Here is a 22,317-nt window from a genome sequence, read left to right on the forward strand (position 1 = left end):
ACTGAAACCACTGACTTATGTCTTATGCGGGCTTTACACACAGCGACATCACTAGCAATGTCGCTGGTGAAAGCACTTGCCCCCATCAGTTGTGCGTCACGGGCAAATCACTGCCTGTGGCGCACAACATCTCTTACACCCATCACACATACTTACCTGCTTAGCGACGTCATTGTGGCTGGCGAACCGCCTCCTTTCTAAGGGGGCGGTTCGTTCGGCGTCACAGCGGCATCACTAAGCGGCCGCCCAATAGAAGCGGAGGGGCGGAGATGAGTGGGCAGAACATCCCGCCCACCTCCTTCCTTCCTCATTGCGGGCGGCCGCATGTACGGTGTTGTTCCTCGTTCCTGCGGTGTCACACATAGCGATGTGTGCTGCCGCAGGAACGACGATCAACCTGCAACGATAATCGGGATAGGAACGACTGGTCAACGATCAACAATTTGGTAAGTAATTTTGATCGTTAACGGTCGTTTCTGTGTTTCACACGCAACAATGTTGCTAATGAGGCCGGATGTGCGTCACGAATTCCGTGACCCCAACGACATCTCATTAGCGATGTCGTTGAATGTAAAGCCCACTTTAGGCTTTGTGGATGATATGACAGGGAAGGAATGAAAAAGAATTGCTCCAGATCAGATTATTAAACCTACAGTGCCTACAAGTAGTATTCAACCCCCTGCAGATTTAGCAGGTTTACACATTTGGAATTAACTTGGCATTGTGACATTTGGACTGTAGATCAGCCTGGAAGTGTGAAATGCACTGCAGCAAAAAAGAATGTTATTTCTTTTTTTATTTTTTTTTTAAATTGTGAAAAGTTTATTCAGAGGGTCATTTATTATTCAACCCCTCAAACCACAAGAATTCTGTTTAGTTCCCCTAAAGTATTAAGAAGTATTTCAGGCACAAAGAACAATGAGCTTCACATGTTTGGATTAATTATCTCTTTTTCCAGCCTTTTTTGACTCATTAAGACCCTCCCCAAACTTGTGAACAGCACTCATACTTGGTCAACATGGGAAAGACAAAGGAGCATTCCAAGGCCATCAGAGACAAGATCGTGGAGGGTCACAAGGCTGGCAAGGGGTACAAAACCCTTTACAAGGAGTTCAGCCTACCTGTCTCCACTGTTGGGAGCATCATCCGGAAGTGGAAGGCTTATGGAACTACTGTTAGCCTTCCACGGCCTGGACAGCCTTTGAAAGTTTCCACCTGTGCCGAGGCCAGGCTTGTCCGAAGAGTCAAGGCTAACCCAAGGACAACAAGGAAGGAGCTCCGGGAAGATCTCATGGCAGTGGGGACATTGGTTTCAGTCAATACCATAAGTAACGTACTCCACCGCAATGGTCTCCGTTCCAGACGAGCCCGTAAGGTACCTTTTACTTTCAAAGCGTCATGTCAAGGCTCGTCTACAGTTTGCTCATGATCACTTGGAGGACTCTGAGACAGACTGGTTCAAGGTTCTCTGGTCTGATGAGACCAAGATCGAGATCTTTGGTGCCAACCACACACGTGACGTTTGGAGACTGGATGGCACTGCATACGACCCCAAGAATACCATCCCTACAGTCAAGCATGGTGGTGGCAGCATCATGCTGTGGGGCTGTTTCTCAGCCAAGGGGCCTGGCCATCTGGTCCGCATCCATGGGAAGATGGATAGCACGGCCTACCTGGAGATTTTAGCCAAGAACCTCCGCTCCTCCATCAAGGATCTTAAGATGGGTCGTCATTTCATCTTCCAACAAGACAACGACCCAAAGCACACAGCCAAGAAAACCAAGGCCTGGTTCAAGAGGGAAAAAATCAAGGTGTTGCAGTGGCCTAGTCAGTCTCCTGACCTTAACCCAAATGAAAACTTGTGGAAGGAGCTCAAGATTAAAGTCCACATGAGACACCCAAAGAACCTAGATAACTTGGAGAAGATCTGCATGTAGGAGTGGGCCAAGATAACTCCAGAGACCTGTGCCGGCCTGATCAGGTCTTATAAAAGACGATTATTAGTTGTAATTGAAAACAAGGGTTATTCCACAAAATATTAAACCTAGGGGTTGAATAATAATTGACCCACACTTTTATGATGAACATTTTTTAAAATTTAACTGAGCAACATAACTTGTTGGTTTGTAAGATTTATGCATCTGTTAATAAATCCTGCTCTTGTTTGAAGTTTGCAGGCTCTAACTTATTTGCATCTTATCAAACCTGCTAAATCTGCATGGGGTTGAATACTACTTGTAGGCACTGTATTTGCTTCCCATCAGCGGTATTCCTGGTAAGAGAGAATGTCGATAGAATGAATACTGTTATATGACTAGGACACTAAAAATGGAAAGCCCTAAGTAAGGCGGGCTTTGCACACTACGATATCGCAGTCCGGCGTCGCAGTCGATATCGTAGTAATAAATCCTTTTTTATACGATTAACGAGCGCAAAAGCATCGTTATCGTATCATCGGTGTAGGGTTCGACATTTCCATTATTTGGCAGCAGCGACAGGTACGATGTTGTTCCTCGTTCCTGCGGTAGCACACATCGCTGTGTGAGAAGACGCAGGAGCGAGGATCATCTCCTACCTGCGTCACTGCGTCTCACGCCGGCTCTGCGGAAGGAAGGAGGTGGGCGGGATGTTTACATCCCGCTCATCTCCGCCCCTCCGCTTCTATTGGCCGCATGCCGTGTGACGTCGCTATGACGCCGCACGACCCGCCCCCTTAATAAGGAGGCGGGTCGCCGGCTAGAGCAACGTCGCAGGGCAGGTAAGTGCGTATGAAGCTGCCGTAGCGATAATGTTCGCTACGGCAGCTATCACAAGATATCGTACCTGTGACGGGGGCGGGGCCTATCGCTGCAGCGTCGGTAACACATTGTTTCCGATGTCGCAGCGTGCAAAGCCCGCCTAACTATGATCAGATGGGAGTAATTGAGATTCTTTAGTGGACAAACATTTATATTCTTTGCTTTCTCCATAGTTTTGAATGCTGTGACTACTTTGATGTACAGTAAAGGCCCATTTACACACAACGATATCGCTAACGAGATATCGTCAGGGTCACGGTGTTGGTGACGCACACCGCCCTCGTTAGCAATGTCGTTGTGTGTGACGCCTTTTTGCGATCAGTAACGATCACAAAAAGGTGTCAAATCGTTCGTCGTTTACACGTCGTTCATTTTTAAAAAATCGTTCCTCGTTTGGAACGCAGGTTGTTTGTCGTTCCTGCGGCAGCACACATCACTATGTGTGACACCGCAGGAACGATGAACAACATCATACCTGCGACCGCCGGCAATGAGGAATGAAGGAGGTGGGCGGGCTGTTCCAGCCGCTCATCTCCGCCCCTCCACTTCTACTGGGCGGCCGCTTAGTGACGCCGCTGTGACGCCGAACGAACCTCCCCCTTAAAGGAGAGATTGTTCGGCGGCCACAGCGATGTCGGTGAACAGGTAATTGCATGTGACGCTGCCGTAGCGATATTGTTTGCTACGGCAGCGATCACCCCGTGATGCACCACCGACGTGGGCAGGTGCTATCGCTCGCGACATCGCTAGCGATGTCGCAGCATGTAAAGCCCGCTTTAGTCAGATTAAAGAAAACCTGTCATCAGATTTGGTGACTATATGCTGTGGCCACCACCAGTGGGCTCTTATATACAGCAGTCTAATATTCTGTATATAAGAGCTCAGTCCGCTGTCTAGAATAAAAAAAACGCTTTATAATACTCACCTAGGGGGTCGGTGCGATGCAAACTGGTCAGATGGGAGGCACTGTTCTCTGTGTATGGTGCCTCCTCTTTCGGCCATCTTTGTACCAGATCAAAGTATTGTACTGCGCCTGCGCAGGAACTCAATAGCGGCCTGTGTGCATGACGTAGGACGCGTCATGCATGCCAGCCTCAGAAGAAGGAGGACAAAGATGGCCGAAAGAGGAGGCGCCGCACCTAGGTGAGTATTATAAAGTGTTTTTTACGTTCTACACAGCGGCCTGGGCTCTTATATACAGCATGTTAGAATGCTGCATATAAGAGCCCACTGGTGGTGACCGCAGCTTATAGTCACCAAATCTGGTGACAGGTTCCCTTTAATACAAATTTGTGTGTGTTGGTTAATGCCAATGTACTATGTTGTGCCAACATGTGTTATTTTGGCTATGATTTTGTACTGTACATTGATGTAACAAAGAATGTCTGCCTATACTTTTGATATACCATAGTGGGCATAGAGAGAAAATCGGGGTACTGTTTTTCTTTTTGTTTTACTAAAATGTTAAATCTTTCATGAAATGTATTTGAATTAAAAATATATATTTTTCTGAACTTTCATTTTAAATCAGATTTATACTGTGAGCTATTATTATATGTTCCATTCTGTAAATACAGTATATTGAACAAAAATGAGTGAAAGAGAGAGAAAGAAAAAGGAAGACAGAGTCACAGATTGTGATGGCTAGAGGGTTGGAGAAAGGAATTCTCTTAGTCGTAATTAGTGAGGACTGCCAGGCAAGAAGGACTATATGAATGAGTCAATATCTGGCATACATAGTGAACCAAGCCTTCTACCATTCCTTTCGAACTATAGACCACATTGGCTTGTAATTCTTAGAAATGGCTAGCACTGCGCTTATTCATTCTTACCTGCCAACAAAATGCCATAGATGGTATGTTTAATTATGTTTTTATGTTTGTTGTAGAAGTAACATACAGCATCATATTTCTGTTCGAAGAATCTGTGGAAGAAAATATATATTTAGATGAGAAGTGGAACATTATGTATTTTTATTTCTATTTTATATCTATATAGCCATCTATCTACGTACGGTATCTATCTATTTATGCACATCTATTTCTTGATCTGAAGTAAAAGAAAGCAATTATAAATTATTTCTTCCTCCATTTTTTATGTCCATTTATAACAGGTATATTTCCACGTTCTATCATTTTTACACTTGTAAAATAAACACAATATGCACTAGTCTGAACTGCATTTTTTGGAAGAGACTTTCCCATTAAATTCAGTGGGTTCTTAAATAAAATGTATGCCAAATGCACACCACTCATAAGGCATACTTTTTATGCATTTATTTGAATTATTATTAACCTTTAATTGGACTATCATTAAACTTAAGATTATTGGTGCTTGAAACAGATGCCATATGGATGTATTAAAAAAGACATATATGGTATACCAAAAAAGTGACTACACCCTTCACATTTTTGTAAATAATTTGTTATATTTTTTCATTGGGCAACATTGAAGATATGACACTTTGATACAATGTGAAGCAGTCAGTGTACAGCTTGTGTAAATTTGGTGTAAATTTGGTGTGCCCACTAAATAACTCAACACACAGCCATTAATGTCTAAACCACTGGCAATAAAAGTGAGTACACCCCATAAGTGACCAAATTGTGCCAAAAGGGTCAATACTTTGTGTGACCACCATTATTTCAAGCACTGCCTTAGCTCTCTTGGTCATGGAGTTCACTAGACCTTCACAGCAGCCACTGGCATTCTTTCACAATCCACCATGACCACATCACGGAGCTGGTGGATGTCAGAGACCTTGTATTTCTTATTTGAGGAAGCCCCACAGATACTCAGTATAGTTTAGGTCTGGAGACATGCTTAGCGAGGTCAGCATTTTTCCCCCTAGTTTATTTAGCAAGGTAGTGATTGTCTTGGAGGTGTGCTTGGGTCCGTATTCTTGTTGGAATGCAAATGGAGGAGATCATGCTGTCTCATATCTTTAGTGTTAAAATATTTAAAACAATGTAAATGACTGTACAGATGAAAAATACACCATGTAAAAAGGAAATCCAGCTCCATAAGTGGTAGCAGACGGCATGCATGGTTCATAAGCTCTTAAGACATGGATGAATATAGAAGAAGGTGAGAAGATCCAGCTTCCGTTGTGTAATAAAAAGAGAACTTTATTGATTTAAAATCCACAGAATATACAGTACATGCAGTCATCATAATAGTGGGCCAGGGAGCCAACACACGGCCGTTTCTGATGAAAGTCTGTAGTTACTCTGTGTGACTGCAGACTTCTGAAGTCTCACATTGCGTGCACTGCATGCTGTCAGGATTCTCTAGTGCTGGTGGTGAGAGTGGGAGGTCACAAAACCACACCTATGTGATTTACATACATGTGTTTATATGCCAACTAGACATGTGTGTCTCGTCAGAATGTGGCCCAAGTATGTAAATCACAATTCACCATTGCAGCCAGTGATTGCTATATGCTTCCCATGGATCGGACATGGATTTTGCAGCAAGTATCAGCTGTCATGTTCTCTTTAACTCTATTTTTATGGTGCACTGACCAATGGAGTCACAGAGTTTGTATGAAAGCTTTGTATTGTGGCACAGACGCATTCCTTTGTAGTTCAGTTTGTACTGTTTAAATTAGCAGAGTGAATATTTATTTTGGCTCATTTGCTTTCTTTCATGTATCTCTTTCAAAAGTGTGTACAGTTGTTACAAATAATAGAATTTGAGCATAGTGATCATGATTCATAATAATGAACACTTTAGCTGCATGTTTCATTTTTATTTTACTGAAACTGAACCGGTTACATCAAGAAAGGCTATTTATTACCAGATATAGAGCTTATCTGCAGGTAAATGGTGTTTAAAATTATGTTAGGCTATGTGCACACGCTGCGTTTTATGACGCTGCGTTTTTGTGCGTTTTTGGCCACTAAAAACGCACAAAAACGCACCTGCGGCAAAAAACGCGGCAAAAAACGCATGTTTTGACCGCGATTTGATGCGTTTTTGGCTGCATTTTGCTGTGTGTTTGATCTCTGCGTTTTTCTGCGTTTTTCCAATGCATTGCATGGGGGGAAAACGCAGAAAAACGCAGGAAAGAATTGACATGTCCATTTTTTTTTTAAGCTAAAAAACGCAGCTTAAAAAAAAGTTGTGTGCGGACAGCAAAAATGAAAACTCATAGACTTTGCTGGGGAAAAACGCACCCGAAAAACGCGCAAAAATGCCGCGAAAAACGCACTGTGTGCACATAGCCTTAGGCGGGCTTTGCACACTGCGACATCGCAGGTGCGATGTCGGTGGGGTCAAATTGAAAATGACGCACTTCCGGCATCGCATGCGACATCGCAGTGTGTAAAGCCTAGATGATACGATTAACGAGCGCAAAAGCGTCGTTATCGTATCATCGGTGCAGCGTCGGCGTAATCCATGATTACGCTGACGCGACGGTCCGATGTTGTTCCTCGCTCCTGCGGCAGCGCACATCGCTGTGTGTGAAGTCGCAGGAGCGAGGAACATCTCCTACCGGCGTCACTGCGGCTTCCGTAGGATATGCGGAAGGAAAGAGATGGGCAGGATGTTTACATCCTGCTCATCTCCGCCCCTCCGCTCCGATTGGCCGCCTGCCGTGTGACGTCACAGTGACGCCGCACGACCCGCCCCCTTAACAAGGAGGCGGGCCGCCGGCCACAGGGACGTCGCACGGCAGGTGAGTGTGTGTGTGAAGCTGGCGTAGCGATAATTTTCGCTACGCCAGCTATCACCACATATCGCTGCTGCGACGGGGGCGGGCACTATCGCACTCGGCATCGCAGCATCGGGCTGCGATGTCGCAGTGTGCAAAGCCCGCCTTAGTCTGTCTTACTGGAAGAGCGGCTACATGGAGAAAATACTTGTATCCTCCCTGAAGCCACTCACTTCCATTCATCGAGGTGGTGCATGTAAAGGAAAGTCAATACTTAAGACACAGTGAGTATACTGTAATCACTCCCCATGCACTAGATTGAGAACTTGCACTGCACACATACACTGCACACTTGCTGCAGAGCAAACTGTCAATCAATATGTCAGGAAATGATTACAGCAAGCTCACTGTGTAGAGTGCAGTAACTGTAACCACTCCATTTACCGCCCTGATGACTGTAATCGAGCAGCTGCAGGGAAGATATAAAATCATTTCCTCACTGTGGCAGCTGCTCCAGTAAGACAGCCTTACGGAATTTTAATGGTTTTTACAGTGGACATAAAAAGTCTACACACCACTAATAAAATGGGAGGTTTTCATTATCTAAAAAATTAATGTCAAGAAGAATAATTTCAGAACTTCCACCCCCATAATGTCACTCATAATCTTTCCAAATTTATTGAGAAACAAACTAAAATCATTTTGAGGTGGAAAAAAAGAATAACGAAACCAAAAATGATGTGCTTTCATAGGTGTGAACTCTCTCATATAATTGGGGATGTGGTTGTGTTCAGAATTTCCAATTAAACTCATGTTAAATAGCAGTTAGTAAAACTGCAATCATTTACAGTGATTCTGATTAACTCCATATAAAGTTAACTGTCCTAGTAGGATTTTCCTGACATTTTCTTATTTTGACATTAAAAGCCATAGGCCCTGATTCATCAAAGTGATTCTGGCATAAATAGCTTTGAAAAGTTACAACAGTTTTGCACAATGCAGAGTTGCACAAAGCTTTTGTGACTTCTGACGTTTTCTTGACAGTTTCTCCCATCTCCATTGAGCAATTGAGACGTGCATCCATAGATCATCAGATTATAAGTCACTTGCTGATGTAAGGTTTGTAGTGAGGTTCATAGAGGAGAACTCCACTTGTCACAAGCTCCTGATTCATTAAAACATGTGCGCCTCTTATTAACTAAAAGCCTCTGACGTAGAGTGACTGCAGACGTCCCATTTTAGCCTGCACAACTCCTTTACAAATTATCAGACAAGAGAAAGATACAAAAAAGTCCCAAAGCATTACATGTACCATGGAACACTGTAAAGATGGTTATTAAGAAATAGCATATTTTGGCCTAACAGTGGCATTACATAGAACTGGACAACATAAAAAATTGATGGGAAGATAAACAGAAAATTGGTCCAGAAGGCTGCCAAAAGCATACAGCAACATTGAAGAAGCTGCAGGAATTTCTGGCAAGCACTGGTTGTGTACAGTATTTGACAACAATCTCCAATATTCTTCATATGTCTAGCCTTTGGGGTAGGGTGGCAAGACAGACACCTTTTCTTACAAAGAAAAACATCCAAGCCTGGCTATGTTGTGCCAAAATCTACATAAGGTCTGACAATAGCCAGTGGAAAAACATGTTATAGTCTGATGAGACCAAGGTTGAACTTTTTTGGCCATAATTTCAAAAGGTAAGTTTAGTAAAAAAGAACACCATACCATAAGTGAAAGATGGTGGAGGCACTATTATGCTTTTGGGCTATTTTTCAGCAGCTTCAATTAGGGAGTTAATCAAAGTGGAGGGAATTATGATCAGTTCCAAATATCAGTCAATTAAGCAACAAAACCTTCAGGCCTCTACTAAAAAGTTAAAGATGCAGACATTTTTCACCTTTCAGTACAACAATGATCCTAAGCATACCTCCAAATCAACAAAAGAATGGCTTCACTAGAAGAAGATCAAAGTTTTGGAATGACCTAGCAAGCCAATTGAAAATCTGTGGGTCGACCTGAAGAGGACGGTATACAGTAGATGCCCTTGCATCAACAGATTTAGAGTGCTACTGTAAGTAAGAGTGGACAAAGATAGCCAATTCTAGATGTGTCATGCAGATAGACTCTTACCTAAAAACACCAAATGCTATAATAAATTCCAAGGGTACTTCAACAGAGTATTAGTTTAAGGGCTTGCTCCCACTTGTGTATAAATAATTGGTCTGCTTTTCATCCAGAAACTAATTGACAGCTTTATATATAAGCTGTGCATATGTAGAAAGTGAAATTAAAGGCAATCTGTGCAGATTTTTGCTATGTATTCTGAAGACAGCATGCTGCAAGGGTTAAAACATAGAATTCAAGGATGCCTGTCTTGTCAAGGTGCAATCTTATGTTTATTTGCTATGTTTGTTAAAAGCAGCGACTACATGGCAGTCCGATACGCCCCCTACTGTTATTGACACCTCATTGTCAATGTACAATCTCTGTTGAGAGCCTGTTGTGGGCAGCACAGCTCTCTCAGCTCTATAACATGGTAAATTCTAAATATTGTGATTATGTTAGAACGGTTGCACGATGTAATCTAAGTGATACATCATTGGATTCAGGATTGCTTTGCCTACGTTATGCTGCTCTCAGATGAGATAGCGAAAACCTGCTGACATCTTCCTTTTAAAGGTGGAAAAAGTGTGTTATTTCTTTACATGACACAATCTGGTATTTTACCAAGGTGTGGAGACTTTATATATCCACTATACCTGCCCTATATCTGAAGATAAATGGCATTTCTGGATGTGACAAGTTTCCCTTAAATGTACAGTATGTCATTTGGGCTAAAAATAATTTTTTGCATTTGGGTTTTATTAAACATTTTGCCTGCTATCGCCTATGTGTTGTACTGTCTATTGCTAGCTGCAGACGTTTGTAAATGTTTTATCTTTTTGTGTTTTTCTGAGCTCAAACCACATGAAAGTTAAGTTGAACTTTGATATGACCATAAATCAGCTGAGGGGAGCAAAACAAAGAGAGATAAGAGTCCGAAAGTAAGAAAAAGCTCATAGAGAGTTAAAGACGACCTTTCAGCCGTTTAGCATGTTAAACTGGCCACATCATGGAATAGTGGAAGCAGAGATGAATTAAATGTATTTATTATTATTTTTTTTTTACTTTTTTATTTCTCATCTTGGTTTTAGAGATATTAGCTTGTAAAGTTTAGATTATAATTTTCTCTTCAACCAAAGGGGTGTTTGCAGAGACTCTTCTCTGGGTCAGTTCCTCTTTTTTTTTTCCAAAGGAATTCGTCTGAGTGATACATCTAGTGACACATTGCTCTGCTCTTCTCACAAATCTTGTTGCCAGCATCTACTGTGATTACAAGCAAGGGAGGAAAGTAGCGTAAACCTGTGTGTCATTACAAACACCTCTTACAACACTTCTCTCACAGTGTTGTTAGCTCTGCTCTACTCAACCTCCTACCATACTGATAGTACCATTAGAGGAGAGCTACCGAGGTGTGTGTGTGTGTAAAAGACACATAGGTCTGCTCTACTTCTTTATCACACTTGTAATGGCAGTAAATACTTGCTGTGAGGAAAGCAGGACTTTGTATCATTACATGTCTCACAGAAAGAAAGTCAGGTCTGAAATTCTTTTCTGTTTTCCCTCATAACACCTTAGGTCAATAAGAAGGAAGCATTAGGCAGAGGAAAATAATCAACTCATGTACATTACCACAGGACCAGAACAACCATACGTACATAACTACATCACTACAACAACCAACAGTATATGAATACATCAGTAGAACTATTATTTGTAGACTGTGAGCCCTCGTGGTCAGGGTCCTCTCTCCTCCTGTACCAGTCTGTTTTTGAAATGTTCGCGATTGTTGTACTTGTTTTTTATGTATCCCCTTTTCACTTGTAAAGCGCCATGGAATAAATGGCGCTATAATAATAATAAATAATAATAATTTATATATGAGTAGATTAATAAATCACCTGGACCACCATCACTACATCAATGCATTACCAGATCCACCATCAGTACATGAATACATCGCCAGAACCACTATCGGTACACAAATGCCATCATCAGTGCATAAATACAGTGCTTAGCATAAATACATACACCCCTTTTTAAGTAAGATTTTAATCAATATTGGTAAAAATTTTGAGAATACAGAGTTTTATAGGACATTTTCTCAACCTATAACATAATTTAAATTTAATTACAAACTCTTTACTGAAAGTGGATGATTGAAAAATAAATATATCCCACAACAAAAACTACTACATATAGTATTTTGTATGACCTCCATTACTTTAAGGGGAGCACCAAGTCATCTAAGCATGCAATGAACAAATTGGTGACATATTGCAACATACATCTTTTCCCATTCTTTAAGAATGACCCCTTGTGCAGGCTAGATGCTGCATGGACAGTGATGCTCCACTTCTCTCTTGAAAATTCCCTATAGGTGATTTGATTGGATTCAGATGAGGAGACATACAATATTTGGTCACTGAATCACTGTTCTTCAGAAATGCATCAGATGTGTGTTTTGGATCATTGTCATTTTGGAAAAGAGCACATCTACCAAGGGGTATGAAGTGATGGTAGCATCTTCTCTTTCAATATAGAGCAGTACAGCTGTGAATTAATGACACCATAAATGAGATGCAGCTCCCCAACACCAGGAGTACTCATGCAGCATAAGGACAGTGCCACCACCATGTTTCACTGTAGACACCATGCAGTTACAATAATACATTTTGAAAAATACATGGTGCCTACAGTAAAATATGATGTTGGCATTACCCTTATGTGGGGCTGCATGAATGCTACTAAAGTTGGGGAGCTACACTTTATGTCCTTGGCAGACTTTTTAAAGTGCATGTACTGATTTATGCTGAGCACTGCACATGACCAGAACCATTGTTAGTACATGAATACAGCACCAAAACCATCATCAATACATGACTAGAGCACAAGAACATCATCAGTACATGAATACAGACAGTAGCACTATAAAACATTTAAGGAGTAACTTAAGTTTTGTGAAATATTTTGTTTTAGGCCCTTTAATTCTGAACAGATTGGTGGGTTCTGTGGCTTGAGATGCTCTACTGATTGCTCAAAAAATCTCTTAAAAGTATGTAGCTGGAGACAGGCGCTTATGACTTTTTATAACATCCATTCTCCATGTTTGGTTTTCTCCTATTTCCTGAGCTGCTCACTTCAAAGAGGTCTTTTGAGCAAATGGTGGGGGTTTAGGGACTTAGACCTTCACCAATTTGTTCAAAACTAGAGAGCCTAAAACATATTGAAAAAATCTCACAAAAGTTTAGTTATTATTTAACTACTTCGAAATCACTCATCCACTGGTTCTGTATTTCCCTCTTCAGAGACGTTCTACATAGAAGAAACAGGGAATCACATGTCAGACAGAAACAGACTCCCCACAGATAAGGCAGAGACAGTTTATTACGCATCTGCCTGTATGATCACTGTGTAAACTGTGCTAAACACATGCTATGTACACAGTATATACAGTATTTAGGGCAATGTGCAGTTTGCCAAAGTGTAGTTGACCTCTTTAAACAGCTAATAAATGACTGCCGATTGGCTTCATATACCCAATTGGTGATTGTTAAAAAGTCGTGATTGACCATTATACATACACCCTTAGATCCAGGTAATTTATATAGTGGTGGGAAAAAGTGACTGTCCCCTTCCTGATTTCTTAATCTTATATACTGTGTGTTTGTCATACTTAAATGTTTCATATCACCAAACATTTTTAAATATTAGACAAAGATAACACAAGTAAACACAAAATGCAGTTTATAAATGAAGGTCTTTATTATTAAGGGGAAAAGAATACCAAACCTACAGGGTACTGTGTGAAAATGTGATTGACCCCCCCCCTCTTAAAACTTAAGTTAACTGGGTCTTTATCACATCTTTGGGAAGCTGAGTTGAATTTCCTTAGCCACACCCAGGCCTGATTACTACCACACTTGTTTTCAATCAAGAAATCACTTAGATAGGATCTGCCTGACAAAGTGAAGTAGACCAAAAGATCCTCAAAAGCTAGATATCATGCCGCCATCCAAAGAAATTCAGAAACAAATGAGAAACAATGTAATTGAGATCTATCAGTCTGAAAAATGTTGTAAAGCCATTTCTAAAGCTTTGGGACTCCAGCAAACCAAGTGAGAGCGATTATTCACCAAAACCCAATAACAACATCCAAAGAACTGCAGGCCTCACTTGTCTCAGTTAAGGTCAGTATTCATACTCTGTCGACTGATGAGACAAAAGTTGAACATTTTGGAACGTGTATGTCCTATTACATCTGGCATAAACGTAACAAAGCATTTCAGAAAAGGAGCATCATACCAACAGAAAAATATGATGGTGGTAGTGTCATGGTCTGGGGCTGTTTTGCTGCATCTGCAAGACTTGCTGTGGTAAATGTAATCATGAACTCTGCTATCTACCAAAAAATTCTGAAGAAGAATGTCCAGCCATCTGTTCACGACCTCAAGATGAAGCACACTTGGGTTATGCAACAGGACAATGATCAAAAAAACACCAGCAAGTCTACCTCTGAATGGCTTAAGAAAAAACAAATTAAGACTTTAGAGTGGCCTAGTCAAAGTCCTGACCTTAATCTGGTTGAGATGCTGTGGCATGACCATAAAAAGGTGGTTCATGCTTGGAAACCCTCCAATGTGGCTGAATGACAACAATTCTGCAAAGATGAGGGGGCCAAAACTCCTCAAGAGCTTTGTAAAAGACTCATTGCCCTTTCCCCATACAGTGCCCCCTCGTTACACTGTCTCCTCACTCATACTGCCTCCTCTCCATACTGTGCCTCTTCTTAGCACTCCCCCTCCACGCTGTCTTCTCTACATATTGTGCCTCCTCAAAATACTATTCTTTTTCTCTATTCTGCGCCCCTTGTTCATGCTCTCACCCCCCTACTACCCCTCCCAATGTACCCTCTTTGTACACAGTCACCTCACTGCTGCCCTTCCTATGATGTGCCCTACCCTCACACTATACTATCCTTCATTCTGTGTACTGCATCTCTCTACTGTAGCCTCACACTATACTACTTCTATCTCAATGTGCCCTCAAACTATCGCTCACTCTATACACTTCACCCATTTTGTGCCTTCACGCTATATACTGCCCCCACATACTGTACGTTCACACTGTATTGTTACACTATATACTGCCCACCATGCCATGCACTCACTCTATACTTCACTCTATATACTGCCCCTATACTAAGCTCTTACATTATCCCTCACTCTGTATACTCCTGCAAGCCATGCCCTTACACGATCCATCACTCTGTATACTGTCCTTTCATAATATTCTCTCACGCTATATAGTGCTCTCACTCTATATACTGCTCCCCATACTGTGCCCTCTCACTATATATTGCTCCAATACTGTGTATTCATACTGTATACTGCCCCCATACTGTACTGTTACACTATATACTGGTCCCCATTCTGATCCCTCACACTATATACTGTCTCCTATACTGTGCCGTTATGCTATATGCTGCCCCCATGTTGTGCCCTCTCACTGCTTTTCACTCTCTGTACTGTCTCCCTCTCCTCCTTCACCATCTTATAAAACTGGTTTAGAGAACCGGGTTAAATGCTGCGCTAAAAACCACAAATCCAGGGCATATAGTGAATTCCTTTTTCTTTATTTTCACAGGTCAACGCGTTTCAAAGACATCTCCGTCTTCTTCATCAGGACAAATACAAAAGGAACGGCATAGCGCACGTCGTTTTTATTTAATTATTTATTTATTTTACTGCACTATATAGACCCGCCCACCGGCGGCTGTGATTGGTTGCAGTGAGACAGCTGTCACTCAACGTGGGGGCTCGTCTGACTGCAACCAATCATAGGCGCCGGTGGACGAGGGAAGCAGTGAATACTAGATGGAATAATGAGCGGCCGGCATTTTCAAAAGCAGGAGAAGCCACCAGGTCAGTGTGACAGTTGAGCAGCGCCGCACCCGTGATCGGTGAGTATAAAGGAGGGAGGGAGAGACCGACCGACAGAGAAAGACCGACGGACCGATTGACAAATCGACAGAGAAAAAGAGAGAGACTATTTACACAATGTCTGGGCATGCCCAGAAACAAAAAACGGATCCATCGTTGGTTTTCGGCATATGACGGATGACGCCGAATCCGGCGCCCATAAGCTTCCATTATACAACATGACGTATGGCGTCGGATTCGGCGTGGTCTGTTTTTTGTCGCTGCAGCAAAAAAAAGATGCATGCTGCATCCTTTCTGCAGCCAGACAACGATTTTTCACCGAATCCAGCGGACGCTGCATGCAACACAAGGCCATCCGGCACAATCTGGTGCTAATACAAGTCTATAGGGAATAAAACGGATCCGGCGCCGGATCCGTTTTATATGTTTTTTGATGGATTGTGCCTGATGACAAAAAACTGATGTGTGAAAGCAGCCTAAGAAGGTGCCACACAAGAAACATTTCATGATGAGTGAAACCAGTGAGCTGTCCCAAGACCTTTTCAACCTTATGGATGCAAAACATACTGATGGCATTTGTTGCAAAAAATTTTCTAAACTACCAAAGGCTCCAGTGACCACTGTTGGGGTCCAGTAAAAATAACATAATTTCATCATAAATCAGGTGCACCCTGCAAGATTTCAGACAGAGAAGTGAAAAGAATTATGAGAAGGGTTGTTCAAGGTCAAGGACCACCTGTGGAGAGCTACAGACAGATGTGAAATCAGCAGAGATAATTGTTTATAAGAAAATAATAAGTAGTGCTCTCAATCTCCATGGCCTGTATGCACGCTCACCACGCAAGACTCCATTGTTGAACAAAAAGCATGTTCAAGTGCGTTTATAGTTTGCTCAACAACATTTAAATAAATCTATGAAATACTGGAAGAATAAAGTCTGGTCATATGATAACCTAAATTGAACTCTTTAGGTGCCTTTGGGCTGTCTGTCTGCCTATGTCTCTGGCAAACTTCATATAATTCATGGAAGGATGAATGGAGAACTACACTGAGACATTCTTGACAAAACATTTCAGCAAGACAATGATACGAAACACACAACCAGGGAAACAAATGTTTTCCGAAAAAAATAAAGCTACTAGAGAGGCCCAGCCAATCACCTGACCTGAATCCAATAAAAAATGGATGGAAGGAACTAAGTCTCAGAGAGTTCATAGATGGAGCCCATGGAACGTTCAGGATTTGAAGACTATAAGTGCGAAAGAATGGACCAAAATTACTTCTGAGCAATGCATGAGACTAATTTCTCCATATAGGAGGTGTGTTGAAGCTGTCATCATCAACAAAGGCTTTTTTTTTTACAAAGTATTAAATAAAAGACTTTTCCCCTCTATCATTTCTCATTATTACACATCACTAAATTTGATTTGTTTGCCTGTGTGGATTGGATGGGTTGTTACTGATATCTGGTGAGTAATTCATGTCAATAGCACCTTTAGAAATATATTTACTTTGAAAATTGGTGACGTATTTAATAATTATTTCACCTGATGTATATTTTTTTCCTTTCTGCTTTCAGTGCAGGTACTGATGATGTTCTCCGTATTATGGTGCCTTTACTTGCCAATAGTCAAAGATGCTGTAAAGGTGATACAGTTACCGTACATTACCTTGGTGGATTTTATAGTTATGTTTAGTGATGTAGCCATCAGTAGATCATGTGTAATGTTTGTGGAGTGTCCATCTATGATTACCATATTATGGGTGAACTGTATCTTGCCTGAACTGAAAAGATTTCCCTGTTTGATCTATAGCTAGTAAATTCTTGTATGTTCACATCACGTGTGCAGGCACTTACATTAATTATCACAGTTTTTCCAATATTTTCCTATAAAAATGTTGCAAAGCAAAATATATAAAATACCTTTTATGATTTGAGGCTTCTTTATTATGTTTAGCATTTGAAGGATCATCTTCAAGCTGAAATTAGAGTGGGAGAAATAAGAAATAGATGTATTATTGTAATATGTAATATAATGAGTAGGGATGAAAGGATCCACAGTCTGTCAGTGCTTTCTGTCCGTGGACAGGAGCTGCATGAATTTCCTGGATTTGTGGGTTCCTGGTACAGTGTATATTTTGCCAGCCTGGCCTGATGTCATCTGTGTGCTATGTGGCACATGTGATGTCATGAGTAAGGAGGTTGTCCATATCTTGTCCACGGCCAGAGAGCACTGACCAGGATTGTACTCTAGGGTAGAGATGAGCGGTTCCGTGGAGGTTTGATTCGCCAGCAGCCAAGGAGCCGAGCCTCCACTGGCTTGAGCTTTACCTGAACCCCGGAGGAAGTAACTGATTGGCAGTTTCAGTCTCCGCCCACAAACAGCCAGCCATAAGCATATCACTTCCAAGGCAGTGTGAGTGAGCTTTTTCAAACAATTTTTTGGGCTGCACACTACGTGTAATCGGGCTGTAACCCCCCATGCGAGCAATTCAAACACTGCAAGCGGCTCGCACAGGGCTGAGCGCCGACCGTACTTGAGCACAGCATTGCTCGCACGAGTGACGTTTGCACATAAAGCACCCAAACTCCAAACCTTGATTTTTTAAGTTGGTGTTCGGTTCAAAAATCGAACCTCAGGTTCACTCATCTCTAGGGTTGCACAAAGTGATCTGCTCATCTCGCTAATGAGTAATGATACATTTTTATTTGGCTATTATAATTTATCCATAAATATTTAAAAATAAAATAAAAAACTGGAAATGAAATGAATGATAAGAAAATGTTTGTTAACCGTTCTCTTACCTGGCTAATAATGACAGAGTCTCCGTTAATATGTTTCGGTTCATCTTTAGAAGCAGATTCATCATTCTGTAAAATATAATCATATACGGTACATAAATTTTGAAAATAATCAATACCTAATAAAACATTAATAGTTAAAAATGTTTTTTTTTTTTCGTTCAGGCCACTAGTGCTCAAAACCTTCTCAGCTAGGTTGCTCATTAGAGGATTTTCCTAATGGAGTATAATGTATGTTTTACAATACAATTGTAAACACATAGGGACCGATTCATCATGATGAGCTATTACTTCACTAGTCTTGAAGATAAGACTTTTTGAGTTCAGATGTAAAATTCAGGGCTGCTGTGTGCCAGAATAAAAAATTCATGAGTAGATCTGTAGTAGATTTTTTTGCGATACTTTATGCTACTTTTTGGTGTATATTATAGTGAATATTATTATACACAATTGTTGATGTCCCTTTTGTTAAGCCCTTGCACATTTTAGAAATGTGGCAGGGATGACATAAAAACACTAAAGTAAAAAATTCTGTACAACTGTGTACAAAAATGTGCAACTTGACAGCTGATATATGCTGTCTGACCTACGGGTTTAAGGGCAGTATTTATCAAGCACTGGCTAATGATTTCACCCAGGTATGTCTGACTCTGATATGCTGCAGTGTTTAAAAGAAAAACATATTTTAAGAGACACGAGAGACCACGCTGTATGGCAGTCTAGTTGCACTGACAGTTCCCTAGGGACTTTTTCCCGTTTGCTCCCCTGGGCTGATAAGTGCCGGTGTGTACAGGGAGAGAGCAGTCAGTCAGATATAGGCATGCCAGCTGAGAAATAAGGTTGTCTTTAATCCCTTCACAACCTAGGACGTATATATATATATATATATATATATATATATACTAGCCGTAGTACCCGGCGTTGCCCGGGATAGTAACTGTCTCTCTGTCTCTCTCCCAGTCGTTGTCTGTCTGTCTCATTCGTTGTCTGTCTGTTTCTATCTCTCTGTATTTCCATCAGTCTGTTTCAATGTCTGTATCTGTCTCTCTCTCTCTCTCTCTCTCTGTCTTTTTGCCCGGCTGTCTCTTTCCCAGGCTGTCTCTTCCCAGGCTGTCTCTTTCCCGGGCTGTCTCTTTTCCTGGTCTGTCTCTTTTCCTGGTCTGTCTCTTTCCCGGGCTGTCTTTTTGCCGGGCTGTCTCTTTGCCGGTCTGTCTCTTTCCCGGGCTGTCTCTTTGCCCGGCTGTCTCTTTGCCCGGCTGTCTCTTTCTCTGGCTGTCTCTTTCTCCAGCTGTCTCTTTGCCCAGTCTGTTTCTCTGTCTGTCTGTCCTTTTCTGTCTCTCTCTATCCGTCTATCCTATCTTATTCTAACAGTTTATTTTGTTCCTATAGCAACCACTGACAGTTGCTATTTATAGCCTACTATAGCTCCCAGCTCCATTCAGTTTAATGGCTGTAGGATTTTGTAACGTAACTGGAAAGCACGGGGTTAAATGTTCCCTCCCAAACATAGTCTACGACGCTCCCTGGGTCACATAAGGCGTCTGTGCAAAATTTCGTGATTGTACATGCGACGGTGCGGATTCCTTTAGCGGACATACACACACACATATACACACATACACACATACACTGAGCTTTATATATTAGATATATATATATATATATATATATATATATATATAATTGCCTTAGTCTGTCTGTCTGTCTTGCTCCAAAATTATGTTGTTGCAGTGACAACCGTCGCATTGGCCACTCTCCTCGGCTCCGCCCCCCGCACGGATTGGCTGCTCGCCCAGGCTCCGCCCCTCGCACGGATTGGCCGCTCGCCCCGGCCCTCCGCACGCATCTCCCGCTCGGCCACGCTGCTTCCCCCAAATTCAAACGAAGCCCCGACTCCCAGGTGACTGCTGCACTCCCAGGAGTCCACACCGGCAACCCAGCCCAGACATAACCTTGCGATGATGGGATCGTAACTTCCCTTAGTTACCCGATGTGTATCATGGTTACCAGCCTACACCGTCTCCCGGAACACATGTGCAGGGAGCCGGCATACGCTGACACCTCGCCCGCTCGGCCCCGCCCCGGCACACGTTGGCATGCTCGGCCCCGCCCCCAGCGGCCTGCTTGGCCCCGCCCCCGGCACAAGTTGGCCCGCTCGGTCCCACCCCAGCAGACGTTGGCCTGCTCGGCCCTGCCCCCGGTGGCTCGCTGGTCCCCGCCCCCGGCGGCCCACTCGGCCCCGCTCCGGCACACGTTGGCCCACTCGGCCTAGCCCTGGCACACGTTAGCCCGCTCGGTCCCGCCCCGGCACACGTTGGGCACCTATACACCTCCCCCCAGGCCTACTCCTCCCATTATACTCCTCTTTCCCCAGGACTACTCCTCCCATTATACTCCTCTTTCCCCAGGACTACTACTCCCATTATACTCCTCTTTCCCCAGGACTACTACTCCTATTATACTCCTCTTTTCCCAGGACTACTCCTCCCATTATACTCCTCTTTCCCCAGGACTACTCCCCCATTATACTCCTCTTTCCCCAGGACTACTCCTCCCATTATACTCCTCTTTCCCCAGGACTACTCCTCCCATTATACTCCTCTTTCCCCAGGACTACTCCTCCCATTATACTCCTTTTTCCCCAGGACTACTCCCCCCATTATACTCCTCTTTCCCCAGGACTACTACTGCCATTATACTCCTCTTTCCCCAGGACTACTCCTCCCATTATACTCCTCTTTCCCCAGGACTACTCCTCTCATTATACTCCTCTTTACCCAGGACTACTCCTCCCATTATACTCCTCTTTCCCCAGGACTACTCCTCCCATTATACTCCTCTTTCCCCAGGACTACTTCTCCCATTATACTCCTCTTTCCCCAGGACTACTCCTCCCATTATACTCCTCTTTCCCCAGGACTACTTCTCCCATTATACTCCTCTTTCCCCAGGACTACTCCTCCCATTATACTCCTTTTTCCCCAGGACTACTCCTCCCATTATACTCCTCTTTCCCCAGGACTACTCCTCCCGTTATACTCCTCTTTCCCCAGGACTACTACTCCCATTATACTCCTCTTTCACCAGGACTACTACTCCCATTATACTCCTCTTTCCCCAGGACTACTCCCATTATACTCCTCTTTCCCCAGGACTACTACTCCCATTATACTCCTGTTTCCCCAGGAAAACTTCTCCCATTATACTCCTCTTTCCCCAGGACTACTCCTCCCATTATACTCCTCTTTCCCCAGGACTTCTCCCATTATACTCCTCTTTCCCCAGGACCACTCCTCCCATTATACTTCTCTTTCCTCAGGACTACTCCTCCTATTATAGTCCTCCTATTATACTCCTCTCTGAGGGGTGCGCAGCATGGGGGATGGAGCACAATGGGGGGTGCGCAGCATGGGGGATGGGGCACAATGGGGGATGTGCAGCATGGGGGATGGAGCATGATGGGGGGTGCGCAGCATGGGGGATGGAGCACGATGGGGGGTGCGCAGCATGGGGGATGGAGCACGATGGGGGGTGCACAGCATGGTGGATGGAGCACGATGGGGGGTGCGTAGCATGGGGGATGGAGCACGATGGGGGTGCGCAGCATGGGGGATGGTGCACGATGGGGGGTGCGCAGCATGGGGGAAGGAGCACGATGGGGGTGCGCAGCATGGGGGATGGAGCACGATGGGGGTGCACACCTCCCCCCAAAACACACACACACCGCCACACGCGCACCGCACAACACACTACACACACACTGGGAACCACAAACACCGCCCTACACAGACACCCACACACACGGACAATGCCGCACATACACAACACACAACACACAAACACCGCGGCATACACAAATATACTCACACACCGCGCAACACACACACACTGCACAAAACATACCTCCCCCCAAAACACACACACGCACCCCACACCCACACCCACACACACCGCGTAACACACAAAGCACCACACACACACAATGCTGCAGACACACAGCGCTCCACAAA

At 43.2% G+C, this 22,317-nt stretch overlaps 1 protein-coding gene across 1 annotated transcript in view; it reads right to left on the bottom strand.

The window, feature by feature from the left end:
* The window catches only part of SLC28A3 (solute carrier family 28 member 3), a 192,286-nt gene that overhangs the window by 65,026 nt on the left and 104,943 nt on the right, over window positions 1-22,317 (bottom strand). Inside the window, exons 2-4 of the mRNA XM_075340401.1 lie at window positions 18,311-18,376; window positions 17,429-17,484; window positions 4,631-4,722 (exon numbers count right to left, since the gene is read on the bottom strand). Of these exons, the coding sequence (XP_075196516.1) occupies window positions 4,631-4,722; window positions 17,429-17,484; window positions 18,311-18,376 (214 nt within the window). The remainder of the gene's footprint in view (window positions 1-4,630; window positions 4,723-17,428; window positions 17,485-18,310; window positions 18,377-22,317) is intronic.

Source organism: Anomaloglossus baeobatrachus, chromosome 1, assembly GCF_048569485.1.
Source record: "Anomaloglossus baeobatrachus isolate aAnoBae1 chromosome 1, aAnoBae1.hap1, whole genome shotgun sequence".
Taxonomy (NCBI): domain Eukaryota; kingdom Metazoa; phylum Chordata; class Amphibia; order Anura; family Aromobatidae; genus Anomaloglossus; species Anomaloglossus baeobatrachus.